The 23,488-nt window shown below is 39.5% G+C and overlaps 1 protein-coding gene across 1 annotated transcript in view; it reads left to right on the forward strand.

Moving 5' to 3' along the window:
* Positions 1–23,488, forward strand: part of LOC139362634 (uncharacterized) — a 59,384-nt gene that overhangs the window by 14,175 nt on the left and 21,721 nt on the right. Inside the window, exons 4-5 of the mRNA XM_071094144.1 lie at positions 11,552–11,605; positions 14,333–14,429. Coding sequence (XP_070950245.1) covers positions 11,552–11,605; positions 14,333–14,429 — 151 coding nt within the window. The remainder of the gene's footprint in view (positions 1–11,551; positions 11,606–14,332; positions 14,430–23,488) is intronic.

Consider the following 23,488-nt stretch of genomic DNA (forward strand, 5'->3'; position numbering starts at 1 on the left):
GCACAGGCGAGATCTTTTTTTAAGAGATGTAGGTATTTACTACTATAAACTTCTTTTGTTTTTTATTTTAGATTCAGAGGGTGTAAGTGCATATTTGTCAAATAGATATATTGCATAATGGTGAGGTTTGGCTTCTAGTGTAACTATCCTGAGATAGTAAACTTTGTACCCAACAGATCATTTTGGTTTTTGTTTTTTTTTTGAGACATGGTCTCACTCTGTTGTCCCAGCTAGTGTGCAGTGCCGTGATCACATCTCACTACCAGTAGATAATTTTTTGACCATCAACCTCCTGCCAATCTCTGCCTTTTGGAGTCTTGTTATCTATTGTTTACATCTTTATGTCCTTGTGTACTCATTGTTTAGCTCCTGCTTATGAGAACATGTGGTACTTGATTTTCTGTTTCTGAGTGATTTCACTTAGGATTATGGCCCCCAACTCCATCCATGTTACTGCACAGAGCATGATTTCTTTTTTTTATGGCTGCGTAGTATTTCATGGTGTAGATGCACTACATTTAAAAATTCCAGTCAACTGTGTTTTTTTTTTTTTTTTTTTTTTTTTTGAGACGGAGTATCGCTCTGTAACCCAGGCTGGAGTGCAGTGGCCGGATCTCAGCTCACTGCAAGCTCCGCCTCCCGGGTTTACGCCATTCTCCTGCCTCAGCCTCCCAAGTAGCTGGGACTACAGGCGCCCGCCACCTCGCCCAGCTAGTTTTTTGTATTTTTTTAGTAGAGACGGGGTTTCACCGTGTTAGCCAGGATGGTCTTGATCTCCTGACCTCGTGATCCACCCGCCTCGGCCTCCCAAAGTGCTGGGATTACAGGCTTGAGCCACCGCGCCCGGCCCAGTCCACTGTTAATCGACATTTAGGTTAATTCCATGACTTTACTATTATGAGTAGGAATGTAATACACATATGAGTGAAAGTGACTTTTTTATATAAAGTTTACTTTCAGGTAGATGCCTAGTATAATCACTGGGTTAAATGGTAGCTTTATTTTTAGTGCTTTGAGAAATCTCTATATTGTTTTTCATAGAGTTTGTGCTAATTTATGGTCCTACCAACAGTGAATAAGCATTCATTATTCTCTGCATCCACACCAACATCTGTTGTGTTTGCAGTAATAGCCATTCTGACTATGTAAGATGATATTGTGTGTGTGTGTTTGTGTGTGTGTGTGTGTGTGTGTTTGAGACAGTCTCGCTCTGTCACTCAGGCTGGAGTGCAGTGAAATGATTTCAGCTCACTGCAACCTTCACCTCCTGGGTTCAAGCGATTCTCCTGCCTCAGCTTCTGGGGTAGCTGGGATTACAGGTGCTCACAACCAAGCCCAGCTAATTTTTGTATTTTTAGTAGAGTTGGGGTTTAACCTTATTGGTCAGGCTGTTCTGAAACTCCTGACCTCAGGTGATCCACTCGCTTTGGCCTCCCAAAGTGCTGGGATTATAGGTGTGAGCCACTGCGCCCGGCCTTTATTGTGGCTTTAATTTGCATTTCTCTGATGATTGGTGATGTTGAGCAAGTTTTCATGTTTGGTGGCCACTTGTATGTCTTCTTTTGAGAAATGTCTGTTCATATCCTTTGTGGTCTTTTTAATGGGGTTGTTTATTCTTGGTTGTTGTTGAGTTGTTTGTGTTCTTTGTAGATTCTGTGTATTAGTCCTTTTTCAGATGCAAAGTTTGCAAATATTTTGTTCCTGTTGTGTAGATTGTCTGTTTACTCTGTTGATTATTTCTTTTGCTGTGCTCTTTAAAGTCCCATTTGTGTATATTTGGTTCTGTTGCATATGCTTTTCAGGACTAATTTATGAATTATTTGCCTAGGCCAATATCTGGAAGAGTTTTTCCTACATTTTCTTCTAGGATTTTTATAGCATCTAGTGTTTCATTTAAGTCATTAATGCATATTGAGTTAAAGTTTGCATATGATAAGAGATGGGGATTCAGTTTCATTCTTTTGCCTATGGGTAGCCAGTTTTCGCATCAACATTTATTAAATAGAATGCCCTTTCCCCATTGTTTATTTTTGCCAACTTTATCAAAGATCACTTGGATGTAGGCATGTGGCTTTATTACTGGTTCTTTATTCTCTTTTCTTTCAGTTTTTTTCTCCCTTTTTTAGATGTATCCTTCCTAGCAATGGACTCTTTATTCTGTTCCATTAATCAATCAGTCTGTTTTTGTACCAATGCCATACTGGTTTATTTAGTATTGCATTATAGTATAATTTGAAGTCAGACGCATGATGCCTCTGGCTTAGTTCTTTTTGCTTAGGATTACTTTGGCTATTTAGATGCATTTTTGGTTCCATATGATATTTAGGATTGTTTTTTTCTAATCCTATAAAAAATGTTGTTGGTAATTTGATAGGAATTGTGGTGAATTTTTAGGTTGCTTTGGTTAATATGGTCTTGGTAATGTTATTGATTCTTCCAATCGAAAAATTTCATAAATTTTTGGAATAGTTTCAGTAAGACTGATACCAGCTCTTCATTGCACTTCTGGCAAAATTTGGCTGTCAACCCATTTGTTCTTGTTTTTTTGTTTGTTTGTTTGAAATTATTTTATTACTGAGTCTATTTCATTACTGAGTCTATTTTATTACTGAGTCTATTTAGGATATCTATTTTTTTTCTGGTTCAGTCTTAAGAGGTTGTATGTTTCCAGGAATTTATCCATTTTCTTTTTTTTTAAGGAATATGAAACCATTATTGACAGCTGTTCACCAGTATTTACAATAAGGTAAACAACATACAGTTGGATAACATTCTCGTTACCACAAAGTTGTTTTTCCTGGCTTTTACTAAACCAGTAAAGCAAATGCTGAAAAGATTGCGTCTACATGTAAGGAATGAGTTCGGGTAAAGAAAAACATGTAAGTCTTTTAGTTTACTTTTGTAATTTAAGCCATGAAGAGGACTTTTTTTTTTTTTTTTTTTTTGAGACAGAGTCTCGCTCTGTTGTCCAGACTGGAGAGCAGTGACGCCATCTCAGCTCACTGCATTATCTGCCTCCCGGGTTCAAACAGTTCTCTAGAAGAGGCCATTTTTTATTGCAGACTTGAAGAGCTATTATTCACTGGCTCCAAGCTGCTCTGGGTTGAAGGTCTGCGGCATCTCGCCCTGTGCACCTCCAGCTCGAGCCACATCTGAGCAGGGAGGGATAAATTTAACGATTTTATCTAGGTTTTCTAGTTTGTATGCATAGAGATATTTTATTAGTTTCTGATGATCTTTTGTTTTCTGTGGTATCAGTTGTAATGTCACTTTTATCACTTCTGATTGTGCGTGTGCTTACTTGAATCTTCTCTGTTTTTTCTTGGTTAATCTAGCTAGCACCACATCAATTTTCTTTCTTTTCTTTTCTTTTTTTTTCTCTGAGACAGTGTTTCACTTTGTTGTCCAGGCTGGGGTGCACTGGCATGATCTTGACTCACTACAACCTCTGCCTCCCAGGTTCAAGCAATTGTTATGCCTCAGCCTACTGAAGCTGGGATTACAGACACCTGCCCCCATGGCCAGCTGATTTTTTGTATTTTAGTAGAGACAGGGTTTCCCCATCTTGCCCAGGCTGGTCTCCAACTCCTGAGCTCAGGCAATTCACCTGTCTCGGCCTCCCAAAGTGGTAAGATTACAGGCATGAGCCACTGTGCCTGGCCTAGCACCATATCAATTTTTTTATCTTTTCAAAAAACAAAACAGGTTTTTTGAACGAACACAGGTAAAAAAATAAAGAAAATTTAAATAAATAAGAGGTCAAGAAATAGGAAATTATGTAAAGCAACCCAACTTATGAGTTGTAGGCATTCCTGAGAGAGAAGAGGAGAAGGTAAAAAGATTGGAAACATATTTGAGGGAATAATCAGAAAAACTCTCTTGGCCTTGCTAGAAAGGTACACATCCAGATGCAAGAAGCTCAGAGAACACCTGGAAATACTTTGCAAGATGAACTTCACCAGACTATCTAAAGTCAACTAGAAGGAAAATACTCTGAAAGAAGCAAGAGAGAATTTTCAAATCACCTATAAAGGAAATCACATTAAACTAACTGCAGACTTCACAGAAGAAACTTTACAAGCCAGAAGGCACTGGGATTCTATTTTCTGTCTGTCTTCTGCTTAGTCTAGCCTATTATTCAAGCTTTCAACTGTAAATCGGTCCTTCAGTGTGTTTTTCGTTTCTAGAAATTCCATTCTTTTAATTTAAAGATATCTGTACTTAATTCACATTCTGCATTGTTCTGATATCTTTGTGATGATTTTCAGTCTTCTTTTGGATCTCATTGAGCTTCCTTATCCATATATTGAATTCATTATCTTTCATTTCAGAATTGTCATTTTGGTTGGTTAGGATCCATTGCCAGAGAGCTAGTGCGTCCTTTGGTAGTGTCAAAACATTCTGCTTTTCTTTTTTTTTTTTTTTTTTTTAATTCATGATGCCAAAGTTCTTATGATGGTTTCTTCTCATCTGGGAAAGTTGTCACTTCTTGTTTTTGAATTTACTTTAATTTAGATGGGGCTTTCCCCCCTTGTGGGTGTAACTATAACATCTATTGGGTAGGGGGCTTTGGCTTTGTTTCTTTAGCCCTGTGCCCTTCTGTCAGTAGACTTTTTATTGTTTTGTGCCCTTTAACCTCCATGCCAGTAAGTGGCACTTATGAGTAAGAGCCAGCTATGGCAGAAGCAGATGGTGTGTGTTTGATCTTTGTTTACTGTGATTTCGTCTCTGTTGTTTCAGGTGATAGGCTGGTCTATGTAATGCCTAGACTCTGAGTTGCCTGTTCAGCCCAGAGGGGAAGACAAAGCTGGGCAGAGCTGGACCACAAAGCTTACCCACCAACATCTCAAGATGAACGTGAACAGTAGCCTTTACAGGGGTGGCTGGGGTATCTCCTGTTGAAATGCTCACAGGTCTCTGTAGGGAGGGAGGAGCTGTACCAGCTCTGCCTCCTATGTAGGTAGGAACATGATCTGTTTCCCTATCCTACCCCTGTCCCACAGAGCTCATGACTGTTAGTTCAGACAGACACTGTCATCTACCTCCAGGTCATAATGTAGCCAAGAGCCATTGAAAATGCCTGTCTGATGACTCTTCATAGTAGCAACCTCAGGGTAGGACCTCTTCCCTCAGCCCAATACAGACAGCCCTGTGGCTTGCCTGTTCTCTCATGCAGGAACGCTGCTACTTTGTGTACACAGGGGAAGCAGCTTCACCTTTCAGCACAGGAGGGTGGGTTTCAGCTGCTGTAGTGTCGGCCGCCTGGGTCAGCACAGCCTTAGTCTCCAGAGGGAGTGATCAGGTGCCAGTGGTGGACTGGGCTAGCCATTTTCTTGATTCTCAGATCCCAAATGGTGTTCTGGATGGTATGCATAAGTACTGGAGGGACTGGATCAGAAACTGGCTGGCATATGTGTCCTCAGGTACCCAGGGTTCAGATGCTGGCTGTGATAGAGAGGGGCAGGCTGGCCCCCACACAACTGGCAGAAAACTTAGGCAGGGGCAGGAAGAATGCTCAGGCAACTGCAGAATGCTAAAGCGACAGCAGTGCCAGGGCTGATTGCAAGTACCTGGGGCTGGGCTCTCAGAAGAGTGCCAGGCCACAGCTGAAATGATCAGATGGGAACATTGTTCTTAATTCTTTTTCTTTGAGACAGAGTTTTACTCTTGGTGCCCAGGCTGGAGTGCAATGATGGGGCCTCAGCTCACTGCAGCCTCTGCCTCCAGGGTTCAAACAATTCTCCTCCCTCAGCCTCCTGAGCAGCTGGCATTACAGGCACCTGCCATCACACTGGCTCATTTTTTTATTTTTAGTAGAGATGGGGTTTTGCCACATTGGCCAGGCTGGTCTTGAACTCCTGACCTCAGGTGATTTGCCTGCCTCAGCCTCCCAGAGTGCTGGGATTACAGGCGTGAGCCACCGCACCCAGCCTGTCCTTTATTCTTAAAGGACAGTTTTTTGGGGGTAAAGTATTCATTTTGGTCTTTCTCTTTCTTCCAGTACATTGAATCATCCCACTGTTTCTTGACCTGCAAGATTTCTGTTGAGATATCCATTGATAGTCTTATGCAGGCTCCCTTATATGGGACAAGATGTTTTTCTCTAGCTGCTTTCAGAATTCTCTTTGTGATACAGGTCAGAGTATACAAAGATTCCGTTTGCAAAATGAGTAATTTCTTTTTTTTTTTTTTTTTTTTTGAGATGTATTCTCACTATGTTGTCCAGGCTGGAGTGCAGTGGCGGTGATCTTGGCTCACTGCAAGCTCTGCCTCCTTCTGAGATTTCTATAATGCGTACATTGGTTTTCTTGATGATTTTCTGTAAGTTCCATATGCTCTCTCCACTTTTTCCATCCTTTTTGTTTTTGTTCATCTAATAATAATTTCAAATAATTTGTTTTAGAGTTCACTCGTTCTTTCTTCTGCTTGAGTCTTGCATTGAAGCTGTCCACTAAAATTCTCAGTGCAATTATTTTACTTCGTAGAGCCAGAATTTTTGTGTGTTTTTTATTTCTTTATTGAACTTCTAATTTTGTTCATGTGTTGTTTTCCTGATTTCATTTTGTCATTTATCTGTATTTGCTTGAAGCTTATTTAGCTTTTTTTTTTTAGACAATGATTTTGAATTTTGCCAGGTGTGGTGGCTCACACCTGTCATTCCAGCACTTTGGGAAGCCGAGGTGGGTGGATCACCTGAGGTCAGGAGTTTGAATCTAGCCTGGCCAATATGGTGACACTCTGTCTCTACTAAAAATACAAAAACTAGCTGAGCATGGTGGTGCGTGCCTGTATTCCCAGCTACTTGGGAGGCTGAGACAATATCGCTTGAACTTGGGAAGTGGAGGTTGCAGTGAGTTGAGATCACACCACTGTACTCCAGCCTGGGTGATAGAACGAGACTCTTGTCAAAACAGACAAACAAACAAACGTAATTATTTTGAATTTTTTTCAAGTAGCACATGGATCTTCATTATTTTAGGGCCTGTTAATGGCTCTATGTTGGGGATTTTTTTTCTCTCTTTTTGTTTTTGTGGGGTCATGTTTGACTTATTCCTCATGATCTTCATAGTCTTGCATTGGTCTTTGCTTATTTAAAGGAGCAGTCTTGTCTTCTTGTCTTTAAAGACTCATTTTATTAGGTAAAGACACTCTCATCTTAGGCTCCCAACTGGTGTAACTACCTTAGGGACCATGGTTATGTAGGATTGATTGGGTCCTGGTCTTCTGTGGGTTCTGCAGTCAGTCTGTATGTGGGTGAAGCTCATGGAAGGACTTTGGACAAGAGCTTCAGTGCTTCGGGTATGTGGGGTTGGAGCCAAGTCCACAGAGAAATGTGGATGCTTATAGGTCTGCTGAGTCTGCACTTAGTGTGTTTGCTACTAAGGTGTGAGCCTGTCTTCTTAAAGCGGCTTTCCTTGGTCTTCAAATGTACTAGAATATCATAATCTGCTATCTGGATCCCAAAGCTCCTGCAATGGCACTTTTGTCCATAGATATTGCCAAGTTAGCATTTTCTCGGGGGATAAGAACTGGGATCTCCTATTCTCTCTTTTTTTTTTTTTTTTTTTTTTTTTTTGAGACGGAGTCTCGCTCTGTCGCCCAGGCTGGAGTACAGTGGCCGGATCTCAGCTCACTGCAAGCTCCGCCTCCCAGGTTCACGCCATTCTCCTGCCTCAGCCTCCCGAGTAGCTGGGACTACAGGCGCCCGCCACCTCGCCCGGCTAATTTTTTTGTATTTTTTAGTAGAGACGGGGTTTCACTGTGCTAGCCAGGATGGTCTCGATCTCCTGACCTCGTGATCCGCCTGTCTCGGCCTCCCAAAGTGCTGGGATTACAGGCGTGAGCCACCGCGCCCAGCCGGATCTCCTATTCTCTTATCCTGCAGGTGTCACTCTCCTTTAATTCTCTAATCTTGGCTTCTCTTAGATCTGTGGACCTAATTATAATGACTATTAGAAATAAAATATTTTTTGGATAAATCCAACATCTGAACAGTCTCACAGCCAGTTTCTATTGATCACTTTGTTTCTTTTTTTTTTTTTTTTTTTTTTTTTGAGACGGAGTCTTGCTCTGTCGCCCAGGCTGGAGTGCAGTGGCCGGATCTCAGCTCACTGCAAGCTCCACCTCCCGGGTTCACGCCATTCTCCTGCCTCAGCCTCCCGAGTAGCTGAGACTACAGACGCCCGCCACCTCGCCTGGCTAGTTTTTTTTTTTTTTTTTTTTTTTTTATTTTTAGTAGAGACGGGGTTTCACTGTGTTAGCCAGGATGGTCTCAATCTCCTGACCTCGTGATCCACCCGTCTCGGCCTCCCAAAGTGCTGGGATTACAAGCTTGAGCTGGCTACTTTTTTGTGTGTGTTTTTAGTAGAGATGGGGTTTCACCATGTTGGCCAGACTGGTCTCGAACTCCTCACCTCAGGTGATCCACCCGCCTCAGCCTTCAAAAGTGCTGGGATTAACAGGGGCAAGCCACTGTGCTTGACCTAAAAAATTTTTTTAACTTTTATTTTAGATTCAGTGGGTGGAAATTTAATAATTGTGTAGTATCATGTATTTTTCTTTTAATTTGCAATTCCTTGAGCATGTATGATGTTGATCATCTTTTTTACATGCTGATTTGTTATCTGAATATCTTTTTTGTTGATGTGGCTATTTGGATCTTGTGCCTATTCTTAATTGGGTTGTTCATTTCTTGTTGTTGAGTTTTAAGAGTTCTTTGTATATTTTGGACATCAGTCCTTTATCAAGTGTGTGTTGTGTAAAGATTTTTTCTCAGTCTGTGGCTTATCTTGTTATCTTTAACAGTGTCTTTTGCTAGCAGAAGTTTTAGTTTTAATGAAGTCCAACTTATCAATTTTTTCCAGTCATCGATGATGTTTTCAGTGTTATATCGATGAAGTCATTGCTAAACCCAAAGTCACCTACATTTCCTTTTATGTTATCTGTTGCAAGGGAGTGATGACTATCTGGACTGGTGGTGTAGGCATAAAAGAATTTACCAGCCGGGCTTGGTGGCTCATGCCTGTAATCCCAGCACTTTGGGAGGCCGAGGTGGGTGGATCACCTGAGGTTGGGAGTTTGAGACTAGCCTGACCAACCTTGAGACTAGTCAGACCAACCTGACCAAGTTTGAGACCTGCCTCTACTAAAAATACAAAATTAGCTGGGCGTGGTGCCGCATGCCTGTAATCCCAGCTACTTGGGAGGCTGAGGCAGGATAATCGCTTGAACCTGGGAGGTGGAGGTTGCTGTGAGCCGAGATCACTCCATTGCAGTCCAGCCTGGTTAACAAGAGTGAAACTCCGTCTCTAAAAAAAAAAAAAGAATTTACCTCGTTGAGGCAAAGGTTGCAGTGAGCCAAGATTGCACCACTGCCCTCCAGCCTGGGTGACAGAGTGAGATTCTCTCAAAGAAAAGAAAAAAAAAAGGAAAAATTTAACTTCCTGTAGGTAGGGAAGGTAGACTTATTAAAGAAAGTAGGAAAATACATTGCTAGGGAGGCAATGGGCAGCTTGCAACAAAGAAGCTGACTGCAAACAAAGGATTGCCTGAGATTTTATAAGCTAGTTCTTAGGCTGTATGCTGAAGAGGGCTTTGTGTAGCGCTGATAATGCCAAGGTTGTGATGCAAGATTCTTAGTCATTTTGCCAGCCAAGAACCTCTAGCCAGTGACACCGCCACCTGGGCCTTGCTTGGGCACGCTACCTGCCACACAGGAGGCTCCCCATCCACTTGGCCCAGTCTGGCTTGCACAGCAACTCAGCCTGCACCAGCATGCCCCAGCCTGCCTGTGTTATAGCTTCTACCTGAGATGGGGGGTTCACGAGCTCTTTTCCCATATCCAAGAAGAATGAGGATACCCTGACAATGACAATTGAAGGATGAGGAAGGCAGAGAAGAATTTTATTGAGTGATGGAACAGCTTTCAGTGGAGAGAGGACCTGGGGGCAGTTTCTCTCCTTGTGTGGCTAAGCCCAGGGCTTTTATGGGCTCAGAACAGGGGAGTGGATGCTGATTGGTTTGTGTGTGTGCAAAAAGTTTAAAACATAGGCACCACCCAAAGGTGGGCACAACAATGTGAAAAAACAATTAGGAAATGTAGGTGTGTATGTAAACCAGGTGAAGGGCGGGGATCAGTCAGAGGAAAGAGCACCAGGCAGGGAGGCGGCTTCTCAGTCCAGTCCATGGATTTGACTTGTAGCTTGGCTTTCAGGGTTTAAACTGTCCTTGGCTTGAAGGTGGGATTTCCCTGGGGACTTGTCCCTATCTGCCTAGGCATTTGTCTGCCTCCTGCCACTATCAGTGCAGTGAGCTAACTTGCAATTTTTTGTGTCAACCGAGGGTCTGCTGGTAGCCAGGCACAGGAAGATTGTGAGTTGTTTGTGCAGGAGGGCTGTGTGTTCCGGATTAAAAGAAAGGCAGACTTGTAGCTTATCTGCTTCCCTTTTTTTTCGGTTTCCCCTGCTCCCACCAGCCTGACTCCCCTTCCCTAATTAGGACTCTACATTATCTTCTAGGAATTTTACCATTTTATGCTTTACATTTAGGCCTATGATTTGGTTTGAGTTAATTTTGTGAAATATATAAGGTCTATTTATAGATTCTTATTTTTGCATGTAAATATCCAGTTCCAGCACCATTTGTTGAAAAGAGTATCTTTTCTCCATTGAATTCCCATTGCTTCTTTGTCAAATATCAATTGACTATATTTGTGTAGGCATATTTCTGGGCTCTCTATTCTGTTCTATTGATCTGTCTGTCTATCATTTTGCCTATGCCATGCTGTTTTGATTACTATGGATTTGTAGTAAATCCTGAGGTTGAATAATATGTCTTCCAACTTGGTTCTTCCTCAATATTGTGTTGGCTATTCTAGTTATTTTGCCTTTTCATATAAATTTTGGAGTTAGTTTATTATTCACAAAATAATTTGGTGAAATTTTGATTGGGATTGTGGTGAATCCATAGGTTAAGTTATGGAAAATTGACGTGTTGACAATAGTGAGTCTTTCTGTCCATGTACGTGGAATGGCTCTCCATTTATTTAGATAGTCCCTGAGTTTTTCTTTTCTTTTCTTTCTTTCTTTTTCTTCCTTTTTAAAAAACATTTTTTTTTTTTTGTATTTTTGGTAGAGATGGGGTTGGCCATGTCAGCTGGCCATGTTGGCCAGGCTGGTTTTGAACTCCTGACCTCAGGTGATCCACCCCTTTTGGCCTCCCAAAGGACTGGGATTACAGGCGTGAACCACCACGCCCAGCCTGTCTCTGATTTTTTCAATAGAGTTTTATAGTTTTTCTCATGTAGAACACTACGAATAACAGTATGGTGGTGGTATGGTTTGACTGTGTCTCCACCCAAATCTGAACTTGAATTGTATCACCCAGAATTCCCCCATGTTTTGGGAGGAACCCAGGGGAGGGTAATTGAATTATGGGAACCGGTCTTTCCCGTGCTATTCTCGTGATAGTGAATAAGTCTCACAAGATCTGATGCATTAATCAAGGGTTTCTGCTTTTGCTTCCTAATTTTTTCTTGCTGCTGCCATGTAAGAAGTGCCTTTCACCTCCCACCATGCTTCTAAGGCCTCCCCAGCCATGTGGAAGTGTAAGTCCAGTTAAACCTCTTTTTCTTCTCAGTCTCGAGTATAGCTTTATCAGCAGTGTGAAAACAGACTAATACAGGTGGTTTCTCCAGAATTGAAAATAAAATTACCATATGATCTAACAATCCTGTTTCTGGGTATGTATCTGAAAGAATTGAAAGCAGGGTCTTAGATATTTGCAAAGCCATGTAAATTGTGTTATTATTCACAGTAGCTGAGAGCTGGAAGCAACCCAAATGTCTATCAACAGAAGAATACGTAAGGGAGGATTAACTCTGGGCTCTGTATTTGATTCCATTGGTCTACATGTGTCTTTATGCTACTTCCAAACTATTTTGATTACTGTAGCTTTGTAATATGTTTTGAATTCTAGAAGTGTGAGACCTCTAACTTTGGTCTTTCTTTTCAATATTTTTTTGGCTATTCAGGTCCCTTGGGATGACATTTAAATTTTTGGATGGATTTTCTCTGTTTCATGGCCTGTTTCCCCTCCAGGGCAAAATCTCTGAGGCAGTGTTCTGTAATTGTGAGTGGAAACAATGACAGGTTACCCAGCCCCCCCACCCCGCCCTGAAACTTCAGGCACCCACTGGTAACTAAATGAGAGCTCATCGTGGAGGAGCAGCAGTCTGAGGTTCTTTGGATTGCTTCCCCACATAATGAGCCACTGCCTCATGAACTAGGCAAGGATGGTCAGGGCCCCCATCTCCTCCGTTTGCTGCATCTAAGGCAGGGCCCCTATTTCATAAGTAGGTCTTGAGTGTTAAAAGGGAGCCTCCAACTCTCAAATGCACTTGCCTCAAAACAAATAGATGGGGGTTGGATGCGGAATGCTGTGTTGTCTCTGGTTTTAGAGTCAGGGCAGTAGTAAAGATGACTAAACTCTTTATTTGTATAAACATTTTATGGTAGTAAATACCTAAAATATTAGCTTAAAATTTGAAAGATGATAATTTTTTTTTTTTTTTTTTTGAGATGGAGTCTTGCTCTTGTTTTTCAGGCCAGAGTACAGTGGCGCGATCTCAGCTCACTGCAACCTCTGCCTCCTGGATTCAAGCAATTCTTCTGCCTCAGCCTTCTGAGTAGCTGGGATTATACATGCCCATCACCACACCCAACTCATTTCTGTGTTTTTAATAGAGATGGGGTTTCACCATGTTGGCAAGGCTGGTCTCGAACTCCTGGCCTCAGGTGATCTGCCCACCACGGCCCGTCAAAGTGCTGGGATTATAGGCATGAGCCACCATGCCCAGCTGAAAGATGATAAATTTTGAAAGTATGTAGACTTAGATTTCCATCCTATCTTCTCTACTTAAAAGCCAAGAATTCCTGCACAATTTACTCATCTTCCCTGAGACTGTTAACTTATCTATGCTATGGGATCAATGACACCTCTATTAAGGCTTTTTTTTTTTTTTCTTTTTTTGAGGTGTAAGTGCCAAAATCTTTGTGAAGGATCTTAAACACAGAGTCTAAACTGATAACTGTTAATTCCATTTCTTCCATTTCTCTTTTCTTATTATTTATACCTCCGTTATTTATTTATTTATTTATTTGTGAAATATCTCCTTTAAGATACTGCAAACAGTAAACAGATTTCTGCATTGAAATGCTCAGTACTGTAAAATTTTAAAAATTATTTTTGCCGGGCATGGTGGCTCGTGCCTGTAATCCCAGCACTTTGGGAGGCTGACGTGGACGGATCATCTGAGGTCAGGAGTTCAGGACCAGCCTGGCTAACATGGTGAAACTCAGTGTCTACTAAACAATACAAAAATTAGCCAGGAGCCGGGCGCGGTGGCTCAAGCCTGTAATCCCAGCACTTTGGGAGGCTGAGACGGGCGGATCACAAGGTCAGGAGATCGAGACCATCCTGGCTAACACGGTGAAACCCCGTCTCTACTAAAAAATACGAAAAACTAGCCGGGCGAGGTGGCGGGCGCCTGTGGTCCCAGCTACTCCGGAGGCTGAGGCAGGAGAATGGCGTAAACCCGGGAGGCGGAGCTTGCAGTGAGCTGAGATCCGGCCACTGCACTCCAGCCTGGGCGACAGAGCCAGACTCAGTCTCAAAAAAAAAAAAAAAAAAAAAAAAATTAGCCAGGCGTGGTGGCAGGTGCCTGTAATCCCAGCTACTAGGGAGGCTGAGGTAGGAGAATTGCTCAAAACTGGAAGGTGGAGGTTGCAGTGAGCCAAGCTCACACCACTGCACTCCAGCCTGGGTGACAGAGTCAGACTCTGTCTCAAAAAAAAAAAGTAATTTATTGAAATATATACAGTATTGCTTATTAATACATTTTATATTATATCCATTAATTATTCTAATAGTTGTAGTTATTTTTAATATTTTTGTCTTTTGACTTTATACCAGAGTTAAAAGTTATTTGTATGTTATTTCTTCAACATTCAGGGTAAAGATGGTTCAGGGTAAAGATAGTGGGAGAAAAATGATGTCTACTAAAAATCTTTTTACTTTGTGTTTCCCACAGCAGGATACCTTGCTTTAGGCTCTGCTCAGTAGACAGTTTCCAACTGTGTGCACAGCCTGGGACTGATGCTGACAGAAACCAATTAGTGCATATTGTTAAGTCTTAAAATGAGATACAGGGTAGATCCCTAATTAAATTTATTACAATATCATCATCACTGTCATTTTTATAACAGGAGTGAGAGTAATAGAGTAAGCTCTATTGGTGCTAGAGAATTCAATTGATATCATTCTTGTTCTCTAGATGCTGTTACCCTTTGCTGTGGTGGGGAGTATGGATGAAGTGAAAGTTGCAGAAAGGATGGTCAGAGGCCGTCACTACCCTTGGGGAGTTTTGCAAGGTAAAAATGAAAGAGGGCAGGCTTTGGAATGATTAAGTTAAATGTATGTGTATCATTCATAGTCTCAAAGTAACATTTTAACTTGGGCTAATATTGGTAACTCTGGTAATCTGTAAGTTAACAGTTACTAATGAGGAACATAAACTCTGTTTTCTTTAAACTAATGCTTACTTTGACCGTGATACATTCTCATAGAAGTTTGCTGAACTCTGCTTTAAGCCAAAATCTACAGAGTCTGGGAAGAACCTCTTTGTTTATCCCAGTGCTCCCAATGCCCCATGTACATAGTATCTGTCTCTGTGTCAATCATGACATTGAGGATGCTGGAAAGCACTTTAAACAAAATGGAAGCAAAAATACTAGTGTGTAGACATGTTACATAAACTCATTACTACCTAATGTAGAAACCATTTTAAACTGGTCACTAGAAAAAAGAGTGATAAACTTTTTAAAACAAGAAAGTACAATTTACCTTTGGCTAAAGATTATACCTTTGACATTTATATAATTATTTAGCATCATACTAAGTTAGAATAGTGTAGTAAGCAGTAACTTATTGTCTGATTCCTTTACTTGTGGTACTAATTATTGGAGAATGGAAAATTTCTACTTGTACTGGTTTCCAAATGATATGTTTTTTTTGTTTGTTTGTTTTCTGAGACAGAGTTTTGCTCTTGTCACCCAGGCTGGAGTGCAGTGGCACGATTTTGGCCCACTGCAACCTCCACCTCCTGGGTTCAAGTGATTCTCCTGCCTCAGCCTTCCGAGTAGCTGGGATTACATGTGCCTGCCACCACACCTGGCTAATTTTTGTATTGTTAGTAGAGACAGGGTTTCACCATATTAGGCTGATCTCGAACTCCTGATCTCAGGTGATCCACCTGCCTCAGCCTCCCAAAGTGCTGGGATTAAGGCATGAGCCACCGTGCCCAGCCCCAAATGATGTTTTTAGTAAATTGACATATTAGAAATTTTAAAATTTGTTAAAGATACTTAAATTTTAATGTTTTAATATTTGTTGTATTATGTTGTATTACATATTAGTTTATGTTATAAAATATATAACTATACTATATGTGGATGTATTAAATTTGGTCACAGTATTAATCACAATAAACCATATATTGTAGTCAGTTTTCTGGACATGATAAATACAGGAGAGAGCCATACAAATTATTTTTCATTAATTAATCTTCATTGACAAAACTGTATGTACTTTTCATGTACAACATATTGTTTTGAAATACATATACATTGTGGAATGGTTACTTTGATTTAATTAACATATGTGTTATCTCAATTATTTTTGTGATGAAAACTTAACATCTATCTTAGCAATTTTCAAGAATATAAAATATTTTTATTAATATGGTCACTATGTTGTACAATAGATCTCTTTAACTTTTTCTTACCTAACTAAAATTTTGTATCCTTTGACTAACATCTCTCCTACCATACCCTCTACCTAACTCACATAACCACCATTCTACTCTGTTTGTACAAGTTTAACTTTTAAAAATTTGATCTATTAGTGAGATCATTTACTATTTGTCTTTTTGTGCTTGTCATAGTAACGCAGTATAAAGTCCTCCAGTTGCATCCATGTTGCTGCAAATGATAGGATTTCCTGACTTTTAAGGCTGAATAGTATTCCATTGCATATGTATGCCACAGTTTTTTCTTCATGCATCTATTCATGGACACTTAGATTGCTTCCATATCTTGGCTCTTGTGAATAATGGTAGTGTAGGTATCTCTCTGACATACTGACTTCATTTTTGGGAGGTAATATATCCAGTAGTGAGATGGCTGGATCATATGGTCATTGATTTATTTTTAATTTTTTGAAGAAACTCCATACTGTTTTTCTATCCTAATTTACTGCTATCCTAATTGACATTGCCACGAACAGTGTACAAGGGTTCTCTTTTTTCCACGTCCTCACCAGCACTTGTTTGTCTTACTGATAATAGCCATTTTAGCATGGGGGAAGTAACAGCTTATTGTGTTTTTAATGTTTTTTGTTTGTTTGTTTGTTTGTTTGTTTTTGAGATGGAGTTTAGCTCTTGTTGCCCAGGCTGGAGTGCAATGGTATGATCTTGGCTCACTGCAACCTCCGCCTCCTGGGTTCAAGCAATTCTCCTTCCTCAGTCTCCCAAGTAGCTGGGATTTTTTTTTCTTTTTTTTTTTTTTTTTTTTTTTTTTTTTTTAGTAGCGATAGGCTTTTGGCATGTTGGTCAGACTAATCTCCAACTCCTGACCTCAGGTAATCCACCTGCCTCAGCCTCCCAAAATGCTAGGATTATAGGCATGAGCCACCACACTGGGCATGTATTTTTTAATTTTTAATTTTTATGGATACATAGTAGGTGTATATATTTATAGGGTGCATGAGATATTTGATACTGGCATTCAATGTGCAGTAATCACATCAGGGTAAGTAGAGTACCCATCAACTCAAGCGTTTATCCTTTCTTTGTGTTACAAACAATCCAATTATACTCTTAGTTATTCTAAAATGTACAGTAAATTATTGTTGACTGTAGTCACCCTTTTGTGCTATCAAATATTAGATCTTATTCATTCTATTTATATATTTTTACCATCCCCACTTCTCTCGCTCCCAATCCTTTCCTAGTTACTGGTGATTAACATTCCACTCTTTATCCGCATGGGTTCAATTGTTTTAATTTCTAGCTCCACAAATGAGTGAGGACATGTCTTCCTGCGTCTTGCTTATTTCACTTAACATCATGTCCTTGGTTCCATCCATGTTGTTGCAAATGACAGGATCTCATTATTTTTTATGACTGAATAGTACTCCATCATGTATATGTACCGCATTTACTTTATTCATTCATCTGATGATGGATACTTAGGTTGCTTTCAAATCTTGGCTATTGTGAATAGTGCTGTAAGAAACATGGGAGTGGAGCTATCTCATGATATACTACTTTCCTTTCTTCTGGGTATACACCTACTAGTGGGATTGCTGGGTCATATGGTAGTTCTATTTTTGTTTTTTTGTTTTTTTTTTTTTAGGAAACTCCGTACTGTTTTCCATAGAGACTGTACTGATTGACATTCCAACCAACAGTATACAGGGATTCCTTTTTCTCCACATCCTCACCAGCATTTGTTATTGCCTGTCTTTTGGATAAAAGCTTTTTTAACTGGGGTGAGATGATATCTCATTGTAGTTTTTATTTGCCTTTCTCTGGTAATGAGTGATGTTGAAAACCTTTTCATTTGCTTGTTTGGATTTTAAAAAACCCACAATGAGCAGTTACTTCACACATGTTAAAATGGCTGTTGTCAATAAGACAAAAGAAGACATTTGTATGTCTTCTTTGGAGAAATGTCTATTCAGATCTTTTGCCCATTTTAAATCGGATTATTAGATTTTTTCCTATTGAGTTGTTTGAGCTTCTTAAATATATTCTGGTTATTAATCTCTTGTCAGATAAATTGTTTGGAAATATTTTCTCATTGTGTAGGTTATCTCTTCACTTTGTTGATTGTTTCCTTTGTTTTGCAGAAGGTTTTTAACTTGAGATGATCCCATTTGTCTATGTTTGCTTTGATTGCCTGTGCTTGTAGGGTATTACTCAATAAATGTCCTAAAGAGTTTCCCCATTGTTTTTTGTAGTAGTTTCATAGTTTGGGGTCATAAAATTTAAGTCTTTAATCCTTTTGATTTGGTTTTTATATGTGGTGAGAGATAAAAGTCTAGTTTCTTTCTTCTGCATATGGATATCCAGTTTTCCCAGCACCATTTATTGAAGAGCTTATCGTTTCGCCAATGTGTGTGCTTGGCACCTTTGTTGAAAATGAGTTCTCTGTGGCTGTATGGATTTATTTCTGTGTTCTCTATTCTGTTCAGTTGGTCTATGTGTCTGTTTTTATACTGATACCATGCTGTTTCACTTATCATAGCTTTGTAGTATAATTTGAAGTCAGGTAATGCGATTCCCTCCAGTATTGTTATTTTTGCTCAGAATTGCTTTAAGTGTTTTTTTTTTTTTTTTGGTTCCATATACATCTTAGGATTGTTTTTTCTTTTTCTATGAAGAATGGCATTGGTATTTTGATAGGGATTGCATTTAATCTATAGATTGCTTTGGGTAGTATGGACATTTTAACAATATTATTGATTCTTCCAATCCATGAACATGTTTTGTGTCCTCTTGCATCAGTGTTTTATAGTTTTCATTATAGAGATTTTTCATTTTTTTGGTCATGTTTATTTCTAGGTATTTTATTTTATTTACAGCTACTGTAAATTGGATCAGTTTTTATTTCTTTTTCAGGTTGTTCACTTTTGTGTATAAAAATGCTACTGATTTTTGTAGGTTGACTTTTGTGTGTTGTAACATTAATTTTGTTTATCAGTTCTAATAGTTTTTTTTTGGTGGAGTCTTTAGGTTTTTCTGAATAGGAGATCAAATCATCTGCAAACAAGGATAATTTGACTTCTTCCTTTCCAGTTTGGATACCCTTCATATCTTGTCTTATTGCTCTAGCTAGGACTTCCAGTTTAATAACAGCAATGAAAGTGGACATCCTTGTCATTTTCCAGACCTCAGAGGAAAAACTTTAAGTTTCTTCCCATTCAGTATGATACTAGCTGTGGGTCTGCGATACATGGCTTTTATTATGTTGAAGTATGTTCCTTCTATCCCCAGTTTTTTGAAATTTTTTATGATGAAGGGATATTGAATTTTATCAGATGCCCTTTCAGCATCAATTAAAATGATCATATGGTTTTTGTCCTTCATTCTGTTGATATGATGTACGATATTGATTGATTTTTGTGTGTTGAAGCATCATTGCATCCCTGGGATAAAGCCACTTGGTCATGATGAATGGTTTTTAATGTGTGTTGAGTTCAGTTTGCTAGTATTTTTTTGAGGGGTTTTTCATCAATGTTCCTCGGAGATATTGGCCTGGAGTTTTCTTGTTTTGATATATCTTTATATGGTTTTGGTATCAGGGTAATACTGGCCTTGTTGAATGAGTTCTGATGCATTCCCTCTTCCTGTATGTTTTAGAATAGTTTGAGTAGAATTAATATTAGTTGTTTAAATGTTTGGTGAAATTCAGCAGTGAAGCCATCATATCCTGGACTTGTCTTTGCTGGGAGACTTCTTCTTATATCGGTTTTGATCTTATTACTTGTTATTGGTCCATTCAGGTTTAGAATTTCTTCATAATTCAATCTTGATAGGTTGTATGCGTCTAGGAATTCATCCATTTCTTCTACGTTTTTTAATTTATTGGCATATAGTAGCTCATAGTAGCCTTTAATGAGCCTTTGGATTTCTTTTTTTTTTTTTTTTTTTTTGAGACGGAGTCTCGCTCTGTCGCCCAGGCTGGAGTGCAGTGGCCGGATCTCAGCTCACTGCAAGCTCCGCCTCCCGGGTTCACGCCATTCTCCGGCCTCAGCCTCCCGAGTAGCTGGGACTACAGGCGCCCGCCACCTCGCCCGGCTAGTTTTTTGTATTTCTTAATAGAGACGGGGTTTCACCGTGTTAGCCAGGATGGTTTCGATCTCCTGACCTCGTGATCCGCCCATCTCGGCCTCCCAAAGTGCTGGGATTACAGGCTTGAGCCACCGCGCCCAGCCGAGCCTTTGGATTTCTGCAGCATCAGTTGTAAAGCCTCCTTTTTCTTTTTTTTTTTGAATTTTTTTATTTTTAGAGATGGGGGTATCACAATGTTTCCCAGGTTGGTCTCAAACTCCTGGCTCAAGCAATCCTCCTGTCTCAGCCTCCCAAAGTGCTGGGATTACAGGCGTGAGCCACTGCACCTGGCCATAATGTCTCCTTTTTCATCTCTGAATTTATTTATTTGGGTCGTCTTTTTTTTTCCCCCTAGTCTGGCTAAAGGTTTGTAGATTATGTTTATGTTTTCAAAAAATAAACTTTTCATTTCATTGATCTTTGGTATTTTTTCATTTTAATTTCATTTATTTCTGCTCTGATTTTTATTCTTTCTTTTCTTATACTAATTTTGGGGTTGGTTAGCTCTTGCTTTTCTAGTTCTTTAAGATGCATTGTTAGGTTGTTTATTTGATGTTTTTCTGCTTTTTTGATGTAGGAACTTGTTACTATAAACTTTGTTCTTAGTACGGCTTTTGCTGTATCCCATAGGTTTTGGTATGTTATATTTCCATTTTCATTTGTTTCAATAAATTTTAAAATTACCTTCTTTATTTCCTCATTGACCCACTGGTCATCCAGGAACACATTACTTAATTTCCATGTGTTTGTGTAGTTTCCAAAGTTCCTCTTGTTATTCATCTATACTTTTATTCCTTTGTAGTCAGGGATAATACTTGATTTCATATTTTGAATTGTTTAAGACTTGTTTTGTGACCTAACATATTCTGTATCCTTGAGAATATGCTAAATGCTGAGGAGATGAATGTGCATTCTGTAGCCATTGTATGAAATGTCTTATAACTATCTTTTAGGTCCATTTGGTCCATACTGCAGATTAAGTCTAATGTTTTTGCTGATTTTCTGTCTGGATGATCTGTCCAATGCCAAAAGTGGAGTGTTGAAGTCTCCAGCTATTATTATATTATAATCTTTCTCTTTCTTTAGCTCTAATAATATTTCCTTCATATATCTAAGTGCTCCAATGTTGGGTACATACATATTTATAGTGGTTATGGTCTCTTGCTGAATTGATCCTTTTATCAATAAGTAATGAATCTTCCTTGTCTGTTTTTACAGTTTTTGTCTTGAAATGTATTTTATCTGATATAAGTATACATTTTTGTGTTCTTTTTTGGTTTCCATTGGCATGGAATTATCTTCCTGTCCCTTTATTTTTAGTCTATGTGTGTCTTTTTAGGTGAAGTGTGTTCTAGTAGGTAACAGATCATTGGTTTTTTGTTTTTTTTTTTTTAAATCCAATCAGCCACTGTGTCTTTTCTTTTCTTTTCTTTTCTTTTTTTTTTTTTTTTTTTCTTGAGACAGAGTCTTTTTTTTTTTTTTTTTTTTTTTTTGAGACGGAGTCTCGCTCTGCCGCCCAGGCTGAAGTGCAGTGGCCGGATCTCAGCTCACTGCAAGCTCCGCCTCCCGGGTTCTCGCCATTCTCCTGCCTCAGCCTCCCGAGTAGCTGGGACTACAGGCGCCGCCACCTCGCCCGGCTAGTTTTTTTTTTTTTTTGTATTTTTTAGTAGAGACGGGGTTTCACCGTGTCAGCCAGGATGGTCTCGATCTCCTGACCTCGTGATTCGCCCGTCTCGGCCTCCCAAAGTGCTGGGATTACAGGCTTGAGCCACTGCGCCCGGCCGAGACAGAGTCTTGCTCTGTCACCCAGGCTGGAGTGCAATGGCACAATCTCGGCTCACTGCAACCTCCAACCTCCACTTCCTGGGTTCAAGCGATTCTCCTGCCTCAGCCTGCCAAGTAGCTGGGATTACAGGTGCCCACCACCACACCTGGCTAATCACTCTATATCTCTTGATTGGAGAGTTTAATCCATTTACATTCAATGTTATTATTCATAAGTAAGGACTTACTCTTGTCATTTTGTTATTTGTTTTCTGGTGGGTTTGTGGTCTTCTCTTCCTTTTTACCTACTTTCTTGTCTTCCTTTTAGTCCAGGTGATTTTCTCTGATGGTATGCTTTAATTTCTTGCTTTTTATTTTTTGTGTATCTGTTGTATGTTTTTTGATTTGAGGTTACAATGGGGCTTGTATATAACATCTTATAACTCATTATTTTAAACTGATTACAACTTACCCCTGACTGCATAAATGAACAAAGAAACTAACAAACAAGCAAAAACTAATAAAAACTTTACACTTTAATTTCATTCCTCCACTTTATTAATATTTTTAAAATTTCTATTTATATCTTATACTGTCTATGTCTTGAAAAGTTGTTGTACTTATTATTTTTGATACGTTTACTTTTTAGTATTTCTACTCCAGATATGAGCGCTTTACCCATCACAATAAGCTTGTTTTAACATTCCATGTGTATCTGTATACTTACTATTAGGTTGGTGCAAAAGTAGTTGCAGTTTTTGCTATTAAAAGTTATGGCATTAAAAGTAATGGCAAAAAACACAGTTCCTCTTTTTTTCTTTGAGACGGAGTCTAGCTCTGTCGGCCAGGCTGGAGTGCAATGGTACGATCTCAGCTCACTGCAACCTCCGCCTACCAGGTTCAAGCAATTCTCCTGCCTCAGCCTTCTGAGTAGCTGGGATTACTTAGGTACTTAGGTGAGTGCCCACCACCATGCCCAGCTAATTTTTGTATTTTTAGTAGAGATGGGGTTTCACTATGTTGACCAGGCTGGTCTCGAACTCCTGACCTCGTGAGCCTCAGCCTCTCAAAGTGCTGGGATTACAAGCATGAGCCACTGTGCCTGGCCCACAGTTCCTCTTGAGTTAACCTAATATTACCAGTGAGTCTTTTACCTTCAAATGGTTTCATATATATATATAATATATATTTTATATATATATATAATATATATATATGAATTCTCTTTAGTATTTATTTTAGGACAGGTTTGGTGTTAATGAAATCCTTCAACTTTTATTTGTCTAGGAAAGTCTTCATTTCTCCTTCATGTTTGTAGGATATTTTTGCTGGTTATATCATTCTTGGCTAAAAGGTTTTCTTCTTCAGCATTTTACATATGTCATGCCACTCTCTCCTGGCCTGTAAGGTTTTCACTGAAAAGTGTGCTGGCAGACACGTTGAAGCTCCATCGTATGTTGTTTGTTTGTTTTCTCTTGCTGCTTTTAGGATCCTTTCTTTATCCTTGACCTTTGGGAGTTTGATTATCACATGCATTGAGGTAGTCTTCTATGGGTTAAATCTGCTTGGTGTTCTATAACCTTCTTGTACTTGAACATTGATATTTTTCTCTAGGTTTGAGACGTTCCCTGATATTATCCCTTTGAGTAGTCTTTCTCTTCCTATCCCTCTCTCTCTCTGCCTCCTTTTTAAGGCCAATAACTCTTAGATTTGCCATTTCGAGGCTATTTTTAGATCTCTTAGGCGCACTTTATTTTTAGTTTCATTTTCCTT

Source organism: Macaca nemestrina, chromosome 4, assembly GCF_043159975.1.
Source record: "Macaca nemestrina isolate mMacNem1 chromosome 4, mMacNem.hap1, whole genome shotgun sequence".
NCBI lineage: Eukaryota > Metazoa > Chordata > Mammalia > Primates > Cercopithecidae > Macaca > Macaca nemestrina.